The following is a 13,246-nucleotide window of genomic DNA, read 5'->3' as shown; positions in this document are numbered from 1 at the left end:
TTTTGTATCTTGGTTTGTTTAGGAATTAAGAGGGAGGGTTTCTCCCATCTTATTTTGAAAAATGAGTAAAAAGTTTTAATTGACCTTATCAAAGGAAATTGCAAGCTAGGTTGTTGGTGAGAGTGAAACGAAAGTGTAGATTTGTTAATTTTAACTTCTCTTCACAAATTTTCAATTGTACTGCTCATGAGTTTCCTCCAATTATACTCCATAGATTCTTTCTTTGAGACTTGCATGTTTAAAAAAAAATCTATACATGTTCATAATATGAATAACAAATTCTACTAATATCTTCATCAATATATTAGTAGAATAGTATCATTATAACATTCTTTTTTGAGAGCTTTTGTTGATAATATTACAAATTTACAACATAGAAATCAGGAACCTTAGTATAACATGCCACACAATAAAAGCGAATACGGGACATGAATTTTTTTTTTTTTTTTTAGTCGAACTACAGTTTTTGAACTGAAGAGGTTACGAAAATTACCACTTTGCAAAAGCCCAATACCGAAAGCACTAAAATGCTGGGTTTGTTCCATTAAAAAAAATGCATGGGCTTGTTAGTTGTTACCTACACCATCTCAATCTGATATTTACCTCTATCTCATTAATTTAGGAAATACTTTTTTTTTTTTTGTCTTTTTTTTTAATTCCGCATGTAGTTTCAGTAATTTATGGCAGCAATTTCACTTTGATGTTTTAATATAATTACAACTTATGATTGATGGCCTTTTGGATGCTTTTCATATTGTCCTGTATTTGTGTTTTGTGCACAATAAAACAAATTGCATCAACAATGGTGGACAAGCCACGGATGAGTTTAGTACATTTTTTTTGTGCGAGAGAATTTTTACAATAACCATTGATTAAATCATAAATAGTTAAACAAAAAAATTATGTGATTTTTTTAATATGGTCACTTTCAATCAAGATCATTTAAATACGATTAGATAGTCAAAATTTAATTATTTCATATTAAAATTCTTCTCACTTGATACATCCCTATGTATACATATATTATCAAATGTTAGTAATTTTGTTCATTCAAAAAAATTTTCTATTAAAAGTAAGTAAAAAATTGGTTTAGGTCGGAAAGTGAAAAATATTATATTATAACATACTAAAAGACTCCATTTGATATTTTTATAAATGATAATTGAATTAACAAAAGTTGAAACTAAAAGAAGTAATTTTTTATTTAAAATTATTTTAATAGAAAAAAATACTATGCATTGATAGTGTAAATTTATTTTAGATTCTCAATTAATATAAATAATTGATTGTATGATTATATCACATCATTGTAACTTTCATCAATCATTAATCATCCCATCAATGATTTATATTAATTGAAAGTTTTGTTCGACTGTATTTGTCAACACCCTCGATGACACCTTTGGCGGTGAAGAGAGAGCCTCCAAGAGTGAGAGAGTACTACTCATGTGTAGGAACACCTGTACTTTATTTTATGCATAGGAAGCCTTGTACTTAATGTTTGATCATCAAATTAACAGTACTAATAAACTCTTTAAATGCAATATGATTTTATTCTTTTAGAAATCGCTCACATATAAGGTTGCATAAAATAACCATTTTTCAACTCAAATCACTTCTTTATTCATAATCAGTTTTAAAAAATCAGATATTTTGATCATGATTATTAACAAATCCATATATTTTAGATGTAGTTGTCTATTTTTTAATCTGCTGTTAATTTAAATATATATATATATATATATCAATTTTTGTTTATCATTTTTTACTTTTTCTAAAAAGAATTTAAGGTTAAAATTTCTGAACAAATTTTTTACAAAAAAATCTCAACTTTTTTTAGAAATTTTTTTCAAACATTTGTGATGAATTTTTCTTCAAATAAATTGTTTTATAAAAAACATCTCGATTTGTTTTTGGAAAAAATTTCCAAAATAAATTGAATATTTTTCTAAACAAACTATTTCTCCGAGAAAAAGTTTCGAAAAGAAAAATTTAGACTTTTCATTAAATTAATTAATTCCAAAAAAACAAATTGTTGTAAAATTGACTATATGAACAATCTTACTATCACAAATATTTATTCATTGAAAATATAATTAAAAAGATATTTAAATTTCATTCTTGTAATATCAAAAACATTATTTTGATCTTTAACGTCAAGTGGACGTTACAAAAACGTTAATTGACAAAAGGAAATATGGGCGAAATATTTAAATATGTTTTTTATTTCTATAAATATAATAATTTTTAGTTTTAGTCCCTGAAAATCATTTGTTTGAATTATATCCCTGTAATATACAAAAATTTAATTTTAGGTCATAAACGTTAAAATTGACCTTACAAAAAACGTGAGTCGACAAATCTTTTACAGCAAAAATCTTAACTTTTTTTAAAAAAAAATTTCAAACATTTGTTATGAATTTTTCTTCAAACAAATTGTTTTATAAAAAAATCTCAATTTGTTTTTGAAAAAATTTCCAAAATAAATTGAAATATTTTTTTAAACAAACTATTTTCTTCGAAAAAAAGTTTTGAAAATAAAAATTTAGATTTTTCATTAAATAAATTAATTCCAAAAAACAAATTGTTGTAAAATTGATTATATATATGAACAATCTTACTATCACAAATATTTACTCATTGAAAATATAATTAAAAAAATAGTGAGGTACTACCTAAGGTTGGAGTACTCTTTTTATATACGTATTCATCTTTACTATATTTTTTTTAGAACAATAAAAAATAAAGTTTATTCCTATTCATCAAGACGTGTTTGCAGAACTTTCCCTTGTTTCAACAACTTTATTTCATTATTGGCTTTAACTTTATCAAAGAATAACAATTCCAAAATAAAATTAAAAATTTGATTCACTTGCTAGTTGCTACGATAGATTTATTCACAAAACAATACACGTACGATTTCTGTAGTCCAGATCCTGAAAAATTAATCAGGTAGCAGAATAAATACATTTAGTGTTAAAGAATCTTATGTTAAGAGATAAAATTTTACAAATATTTATAAGTGGTGGAGAGTTTAGTCTTCACTTTGCAAGATGTTTTTATGGAGAAGATTATTATTGTCAAGAACCATCGACACTTGTTCTTAATTTTGGATTCTGATATATAGAGAACAGTGATGGCCATTTCATTTTTTATTTTTTATCGTTTTGAGAATTCGGGTGACTTGAATATTGATATCCAACTTATGGTTTCGGCGACTTTGATCAAGTCAAATTCTAACATGATATCAAAATTTATTTAAGATTCATTAGATCACATGTTATCGGACTACGCTCCATATATCGAGTCATGGACAAACTACATGGGGCTAGGATGGCCTGAGCCCCTCATAAAATCCATAAATTTTGTAAACATATAAATTTATTGCAGTCTTTAATGTAATTTCATATGATCATTTAGTTTTTATTTTTTTTATTTTTTATTTAATCATTTATTTAATTTTAAGTAACAATTTGATTTTTTGATATTTTAAAATGTCAAGAATATTATCATTTTTTTACAAAACTTAGAAAATTCATTATCATCTTCAAACAAAACCGATAAAACTCATTATCAATTTCAAGAAAATTCATATATTCATCAAATTCATAACTCAAATATTTAAATAAACTCATATTTAAATCTTCAACAACATCAAATCCATCAAATAAAGAACACACACTTTAAGATTTGATCCATAAATCACCAAGACAATATCTTCTTCTTCTTTCTACTCTTCTCTAAAACAATTACTTAACTTAAATCTTAAAATGTCAGTTCTTTATTTGATGTTGTTGTTGTTGTTGGAGATGAAAATATAAGTTTATTTGAACATTTGAGTTATTAATTTGATGAAAATATAGATTTTATTGAAGATGATTACTAATTTTCTGAATTTTATTTGAAGTTGATGATGAATTTTCTATAAAGAAACAAAGATAACATTGTTGACATTTTAAAATATAAAAGACCAAATTATTACTTAAAATTTAATAAATAATATAAATAAATTAATCAAATCATTAATCAAATTAAAAGAAAAAATATAAATGAATAATTATTACATAAAATTAAAAATTGTTTACTTAATGCTTCTTTATAGACGTGGTTTTGAAAAATAATAATACATGTGCACTCTCTCATTTTTCTATATTCATTCAACACATTATTTTATTTATATTTTTTTCTTTCATATCAGGTTAGCTCTTTTATATCTATATATCTCAAAGAGTATACACTCAATGGGGTGTACCCAAAACATTTTTAGGTTTTGAGGCACATATTCAATATATATTTTAATAATATATTATAAGGTTCAATAAACTTTTAGTACGTTCAAAATTTTAAAATTATTTTTTAGTTCCTATACGATATTTCTTAACATTTTAGTCCTAAAAAATATTTTTATTTTTTGTTGATACATTTGAATCAAGTTATGTGTTTATTTTAATGATTTTTCCAATAATGTTTAGCACATTTTAAATATTTTTCTTACAAATATCTTAAAAAGTTTAACAACAAAAAAATTAAATGTGAGTTTTAAAATTTTTGGCGATTAAAAGTTTATATTTAATTTATTTTTTCTTAAAGTAATTTTACATTTTCACGAGGAAAATTCTTATAATATTATAAAAATGATTGCAAAAACAATTCAAAAAATTGAATGATACATAAATTTGATTTATAAACAAAGATAAATTATTTTCTGTTATAAAAATTGTGAAAAATATGCTGGGGAAAGAAGATAAAAGATGATTTTCTACTGCGATATTTGGAATCCTTAACATACGAAACAAACCACATGCATGATTTTGATATTTTTTAAATATATTTTGAATGTATTAAACGATTAAAAAAATTATTATTAAATTTTATGGTTCTATTTCATAAATTCCTAGATACATATGTATGTGTCTCTAGTCATAGACGTGATGCGATGCGTTGAAAGTTTTATATAGAATTAGATAAGGTGTGACAAACATTTTACAAACATTTTATAAGTGGTGATCAATCTTTATTGCAAACTAATTTTGTGGAAGTGTGATAAGATCTTCCCAAATTATAAGATTTAGTAAACAAGTTTCACAGCTAAATTATTTTTTAAAATGAAAGGAGAAATGATTAAAATATAATATATATGTGAAAAAATAATGATTGTCCTTTTACATACTTACATCACACACTTTGTCAGAAATCTATAGATCCAGGGAAAGAAGATGATATTGATGAATACAGTAGTCAATTAAGTTTCAAAGTCTAAAATTCTTCTTAAAAAATTTACTATTAAGCCTTTATTAAGATAATTTTTGAAAGTCCCGGTTCATTACTTTTTGTGGATTTAAGTAATGGGGTTTAGGGTTTCAATTTCTTGTTAATCTAGAAATTTTTTTTAAAAAGTTTTTGAAATTTATTTATTTTGAAAAAATAATCTAAAATACTTTTTTCTCATAAAAAATTGAAAACATTTTGTGAAAAAAAAATGATTTTTTTTTCTCGAATCAAAATAATTTCGATAAAAACTTTTGTAAATTGTTTGTTATTAAATAAATCAATAATTTTAACGGAAAAATTTGAAAAAAATCATAAAAATTTAATTTAAAAAAAAGTAAAAAAGATTTAGAAAAAAAAATCGAAAGATAAATTTGAAAAAGTAGACTCATAGGCTAGCTTACAAAATTTTAGGAACTTTTTTGCGTTGGGGACTTCCTTTCTTAGAGATTAATAACTATAAAATTTTTGCCCCCTCAAATATATGGATTAGGATAAAAAATTAGTGGACTTGTAAAATTGAAGACTCTATAGATGAGTAAGATAGAGAATTTATGGATACTCTTGAGAATTCATATCGAAAAGATATTGAATTAATTGAAAAAGATTATTTAAAATAAATACATCATTATGTATTTAATAGTTTATGAATGATGAACTAGTGACTATCTCCTAACAACCACCTACTAACTCACAAAGGAGTTACAACTAACTGATTTACCTAATTACCTATGCTCTATCTAATTACTATTTTCTAACACTCTCCTACAACTTGGAATTGAGAATTTAACCAATCAAGTTTGAAGCAAGATTTATGTTAAAAACATGTAAGCAATATATTCCTAAGAAAAAAGAAAGGAATTAACAAACTGAACTAAAACAAGATGTATTGATAAGTCAATCCCAAAAATTACTCTTATGCAATAGATTGACATTATCTTGACTTATAATGTTGAATCATTTCATGCGTGGGGTTCCTATTTTGTAAAGTTTGCATTATCATGACTAATTCTTGCATTGGAAAGTTGTATTTATGCCTCAAAACAATCTCATGACATCTTGTAAGGTTAAAAATGGTTCAACTAAAATAGTGTGAAGCAATTGAGTCAAGGCTTATGTGGACTTTACGAGAACTCAGATATACCAGAAAACTAAATCTTCTTATTTTGTTTCTTTCACCGTAGTAAAAAATTGTGATTCATATACTAGGATGAACGAAGAACCAAATGAGTCTCTTTCATCTTTAAACGTCGTAACTGCATTGGGATTGAAAATTGTGAAAAAAATATTATGGCGATTGAAGGGCTTATAAAAACTTTCATTGTGTGCGATGAATGAGATGTCATCATTATTACGATACACGAGAGAAATAATGAATTCAGAAAATATCATATGATTTAGTGTTTCTTCCTGAACTTTATGCAATTTCTCTTGTACCATCACTTGTTGATTCAATAGACCAAAATTCTCAACAACAAAAAAAGATTCAATATCTAATGATGTAAAATTACGAAGAACAATTTTGATATTTCCATTTTTCGATGATTCTTGTTGGACAAACGAAGCATCTTCCTTGAACAATCAAGACAAAGCGTCTTGTTGATTCAATCGGTATAGTCAAAGACTCGTCATACCATGTTATAAATCCATGGATCAAGTGGAGGAATAACCTATTGATGACTAAGATAGAGAGTATACCGATACTCTCAGGAATTCATGTTAGAAATATATTGAATTAATTGAAAAAGATTATTTAAAATGAATACATCATGTTTTATTATAAAGCTTACGAGTGATTAACTACTTCCTAACAACTATTAACTAACTCACAAATGAGTTACAACTTACATCTAACTCATCTAATTAATTACATATACTCTAACTGACTGCTATTTTCTAACTCACTTCATTATTATCTAGATAAAACAAAAAATCATAAGAAAATCACAATTATCAAATATCTTTAAAGTCAAAAAAAGGCATATCATTATAATTTCTTAATAATGTCTATTATTTAATCAATCATGTAATTAAGGTTGATTTGATTTGATGGTTGAAGTGAGAGGGCCGGAGCAATGAGATTGTGAGTTCGATTTTCTCCTACAACAAAAATTAACAATATTAACATTACTAATTAACATTCATGTTGAAAAAAAGTTAAATATTGATCTTCCCAAGCCCAAGCATACTGCGAAAGTTATATATGTTAGGAAAAGGGAATCGTTAATCATCATAAATTGAATATGAAACCTTCTGCATGTAACTAATTGGATGTCTCTAGTCAAATCACGTGCTACTCCTAAATTATGATACTTTGTAAAAAAACAAATTGTTCAAAATTATATATCATTTTATTTCCATATCATAGTTTTTACTAGTTATTACTTTTCTTTCAATTATAGTAGTATTTATTTGTTTTTCCTATATCATATGATTAATAAATGATAATTTTGTAAAATAACTAATAATTTCTTTCTTATACATAATTAACTCAATTCCTTAATTTGTATGAAATGATTAAAGTGACATATAATTAGAGTCGGAGGAAGTATAATTGATAACAAGTAAAAAACATATAATTAATAGAATGCCTTATATGTTTGAAGAAATTAGAGGATATCTCATGGCAATTGTAGTTTTATGTGTCTTGAGTTTTTATGATATGTAATTTTTTTTTTATATGGAAAATGTTAGTAAATTAGTAGAGTTATGTTAGTTTTTTAAGTTTGAATTCAAGACCTTCTTAACTCACCAATCGACCTAACTATACAGGACGATATGTGATAATTATACAGTATAAAATAATTTAGTTAATTATTGTTAAATCAACTATAAATTTTTTTAGTCAAAATCAACTACAATTAAGTCAATAAATTGACAGCAATATTTTCACTAGTTTATTTATCAATGTTATTTTTAATTAAACATTGATCTTTATTAAAAAAAATATTAGGAAAAAATGCTCCCAAAGTCATTATGTCTCTTTATATAATTTTTTTTTACCACTTCATGTGTTGAAATGTAAAAATTAATAGCACGGAAAATATTTGATAAAAAAAAATAGTAAAGAAGAGTTGAACAAAATTAGTTGATATGATGAGTCATCTATATGAATCAATTTGATATATAGGTTAATTATAACGGGTCACTAGTCACACAAGTTTTTAAATGTGATAATATATAAGTTTAAGTGGTCAAATGCGGGTGAGAGAAATAGATTTATGGTTATCCGATATGACCGTTTCAATTAAAATTATATGTATAAGAATCCAATATAATAAATGAGCTGTTTGATAAAAATATTTTTCAATATTGAGTCTAATTTTTTTTTTTAAAAATAATTTTGAAAATAAAATAAATAAAAAATTAAAGAAAATGAATATTCTAAATAAAAGTGTCACCAAAAAATTTACTTGTATGATCCACAAATCTGCATTAATTGAAACTCACCAAATAGATAAAAAAAAATTGATTGGATTAGACTTATAATTTATAAGTTTGATTTATCCTAACTCACCTATAGGTCGATGTTACATTCAACACATATGTGAACCATAAAAAAATAAAAACCACATCCATGATTAATATCCCAAACTTTTTTATCCAGATACTACTAAAGTACATAATAATATGTCCCATTATCTTATCTTACCAGTTGATTAATTATTCCATAGCACCTCTTGATTTTGTCATTTGAGCTTAATGACTTGAAATACGTACCACTAACTAAAAACTTACATTAATAAGCAAGAAAGATAAAAAAAATAAAATAAAATACACCTCCCCACCAATGCTTTCATTATACCCCCCTCCAAAGTAAAGTTACAATTCACATTAACTTGAAAAAGAAAAAAAAAAGTTAAACAAAAACCTAGTAAAGTCAGAATATCATGGAGAATTTATATTGTCAAGAATATCAGCAGGAGGAATGAAATGATCCATCGAAAGTCCAGGCACATTAAACATCACATCATCAATGGTCCAGATCTCTTCCATCCTGGTCCTACTATGCTGCATCGAGAGTTCACCGAATCGAAACACTGTCGCAATGGATCGCCCTTGATGCGCAATCAAGATGCCATCAACGTCTCTATAATCCCCAATGCTGCTCCCTATAGTGGTCTCCCAATACACCGTATCGTTGTCTTGTGTTGGGACACGTGTGAGGTGCGAGTCTTCTAAGTATATGAGAAGTCCACTTTTTTGACAAAAGTAGCCGTATAGTATGTGCCTTATTACCTCTGTGGGACCCTCGCTTCTTTCAATCACAGTCTCACGATCTGCACAGACTTTTAGCACGAAGCAATCGACGGTCCCGATTCGATTCTCGCCTAAGCATTGTGCGTTGGTGAATAAGCTTGCTGTGCTCTTTGGATCCAAACCCTGTTGTGCGCAACATCAAAATGCACAGTTATTAAATAATTGACCGAAGCCCTCCAAAATTGCAAATCAATTTTTCAGTTTCTTAAAAGAATATGAGGTTTATATCTAATTTTATCATTAAATTTTGTGACAAGAGAGTTCTAAAGTCTTAACTCATCTAAAAAAAATATCAAAATTGTCGAATTAAATATTTTGATTTTGAATTTAAAATTTTGTATCTGTGTGACTCAACTAATTAATAAAATAAAATTTAATTGTTAATTTTTTTCATGATGATATATAAAAAAAATATTTTTTTTATATAAGAATGAAAACATTTCTCGTTTTTTTGAAAAAGAAATAAATACTCAAATTAATTATTATATAATAAATGTATATAAATAGTGAAATATTAAATATTAGTTGTTATGATAATAATTTTTATTTCACTAAAATTTGAATTCTATTTTTAATTTTTAATTTTTATTTTAGTTCAAATCAATTGAAATACCCATATCATCCAAATGTATTCTTCCATTTGTGCTGAACTCTAATTCTTTTTTGAATTCTATTTTTAATTTTTAATTTTTATTTTAGTTCAAATCAATTGAAATACCCATATCATCCAAATGTATTCTTCCATTTGTGCTGAACTCTAATTCTTTTATATTAATAAAATTTATTTGCTTAATAAAAAAAATAAAGAAGATTTACTTGTTTCAATTTGGGGCATATCTAAATGTCATTGTGTATATTTTTATAAGTAAATATTAATAATTAGTAAATATGTTAGAGAGAGGAGAAAAATATTAATAACAGAGATTAAACTCTAAATCTCTGTATATAACCTATTCAATATACTTTAACCAACTAAACTATTCCTTCGGAACAAATTCCCTTGAGTATATACTCATTAGTTCATGTAAGTTTACACCCTCCATCATAATCATAATTAAAGAAATATATATATATATATATATATCAAATTATTTACTTCCTTTAATACTAAATATAAACAAAATTATATTTAATTTAAATTTTGAATTAAATATAATAATAATTTTTTATTTATATTTAAAGTGAAAATAGTATTATTTATCTATCTATATATATTAAAAAAATAATTAAATAAAGTATGTGCTCGTAAATGAGAATAAGGAGAACGTTATCCTAGGCCAAACATTGTTAAAGAAAGAAGTAGTACAAATGGAAAAGGGAATATGAAGGCATGAAAGGAGGGACAATAATGTAGTGGACGATGGACTCTATTCATCAAAGTGCAAAAAGGAAAAGTTAAAGCAAAAGGATAATTCATTCAGGGCTACCCTACAATAAGCTGCAATCCCAAGATCATGACTCATTAACTATGTTCAATAATAAGTGCTGACGTAAGATTGACAATCACGTGGCATGTAAATATCCCTAATTTCTAAATAAACAAAGTTTATGTTGTAGGGTAAAGTAAGGGACAGTTTCTCCATCATTGTCAGCTCGAAATATACCCTTCAATATTTGTTGGCTTTTCAATTTCAATTTCAATTTCAATCTCTATCTTTGTTTGGTACAACTTGCTTTGAACAATTGGGATTTGTCCCCCCAAGCCTCAAATCTACCCAACAACCTAGATCACCAAACAAATATATATAATACAAAACTATATAGTTTAGATTTTGTTTGGTTTCTAAGTATATATGGACCAAAAGTCCTAGCTTGATCTTATTATATATATATAATTATGTTTTAAATTAGATTTCTCTTGGTTTGTTTATCCATATGTTAGCACGACTTTTAAAACATGAAAAGAAAAAGTGAGTGCTTGCACTATTGAATTAAACAAACACAAAATTAATCTTATGACGATTAATGGTTAATGTACCTGAATAATGCGACGTAATGGGCGTTGTGGGCCTTTAGCAGCATGTGTACCTAACCAAGGTGTGTGTCTCCAAACAGTTTTACCATTACTACCAGCAACAATCTTATGACCACCAACAACCAATTCAAGTGACCACATTCCTGGTAACATCTGCCAAAGTACAAAACAACCATTTTCACTACTTCTTGTCCCTAAACACTTTACATTTTTCCCTGATGATATCTCTGTTTCACAACATATCATCTTCACCATCCCACTTGCATACATGTTTTTATTCTCCTTTTGTTGCTTTAGACACCCTGTTGCTGCCAAATACTGTTGTATTATGTACTTCGCTGTTGATGTTTCCTGTTTTCATTTACATTGCATTTATTAGTTAGAGAAATCATGTTACAAAATATTAATCAAATCTTACATCATGCTGTACAAAACATAAAACAAATAATTAATAATACAAAAATCAGGATTCAATAACTCAATTCATTTCAATTGAGGTTTTAATAGAGAGATTTTACTCAACTCTAAGTATGTTTAAAATGAAACACACTCTTTATTTTGTTAATACAAACACTTGTCATTTTTATTTGTTAGAAATGTGAAACCAACTCATCTCATGTTTGTTTAAACCACACACACCCTATAGTTTTGCATAATTAATTTTTCTTATCTAGAATAAAAAAAGAAATTTTTTTATTTGGAAGTTAAAATACAAGCAAATTCTAAATATTTTTCCATATTTAATTATCTCTTTTTGTTAAAAATTAAAGTTCATGAAGAATAATTTACATTAAAATGAAATGTACTTAAAGAAATTTGTTAATTTACAAGAAGTGTGAGTTTAGACGAAAACAAAGGCTAGAAAAAGCAAGATTTGAATGACTAGAGAGAGCTTACAAAAGGGGTATCTTTGATGTGATTGTGAACACTCAAAGTAGGATCATGATCTGAGGGAATTGGAGCCAGAGGACAACCTAAAACACCAAGCAACATCTTCAAATCTTTTGTCTTAGCATGGATGGTTCCATAGAATGATTGTGAATTCATGTTTCCTCCAGGGGAAATCTTTTGAGCTTTGAACCATTCTCTAATAACTTCCCAAGAACTTTCCTTTTTGGTTCCTTCTTCTTGCATTTCAGGGTCAGGACCTTCCATTAATGGTGTTAGTGGTTGTGGAGCCCAACTTTGGCGCCAACGTGCTGATCTTGAACCCATTCGTGTGGACACAAGAAGAGGGAAATGAATGATGATGGTGGTTATGATTGTGTGATCAGAATGGAATAACAAATAATGGAATGAAGAGGTTTATAAAGTGGATGGTTAGTGTGAGCTTAAAACAGAGTGTCAAAGAGTGAGATTTACTACCTCTTTTTTATAATTATATATGGTACTATTTTTAAGTAATGCAATGCATGATTTATTTAATCATTTCATACACATTAATAACATTATAAAAATGAAAGAAGAAATAAATGTTTTTATGTTAATTAAATTATATAATAAAAAATTAATTAATATTATATTAGAAGATGACAAATAATTTATTTAAAGATATTTTTTTTCAAATGAGTGAGAAAAAGATTTTTGTATATGTCCATTTTTATATATATGGTGTCCTTGATTTAGAAATTTAGTAATACTCAATATTTCTAGCATCGAGTAGACATGACAATAGGTGGAGCGGTGACGGATTTTGCTTTCTCATCCCTACACTCGATTAGACAAAAAAAAGTCACACTCTTT

The 13,246-nt window shown here is 26.1% G+C and overlaps 1 protein-coding gene across 1 annotated transcript; it reads right to left on the bottom strand.

The window, feature by feature from the left end:
• Window positions 1–9,033: 9,033 nt before the first annotated feature.
• On the bottom strand, window positions 9,034–12,845 carry LOC101508083 (uncharacterized). Its single transcript, XM_004488497.4, has 3 exons — window positions 12,401–12,845; window positions 11,507–11,854; window positions 9,034–9,651 (listed from the first exon to the last, which is right to left on the bottom strand). Exons 1-3 carry the CDS (start codon window positions 12,716–12,718, stop codon window positions 9,157–9,159), a joined length of 1,161 nt encoding a protein of 386 aa, XP_004488554.1. The 5' UTR covers window positions 12,719–12,845; the 3' UTR covers window positions 9,034–9,156.
• Between the last annotated feature and the right edge of the window lie 401 nt (window positions 12,846–13,246).

This window comes from Cicer arietinum, chromosome 1 (assembly GCF_000331145.2).
Source record: "Cicer arietinum cultivar CDC Frontier isolate Library 1 chromosome 1, Cicar.CDCFrontier_v2.0, whole genome shotgun sequence".
Taxonomy (NCBI): domain Eukaryota; kingdom Viridiplantae; phylum Streptophyta; class Magnoliopsida; order Fabales; family Fabaceae; genus Cicer; species Cicer arietinum.
The sequence above is the reverse complement of the archived record's forward strand: the minus strand, read 5'-3'. Positions and strand labels throughout refer to the sequence as shown.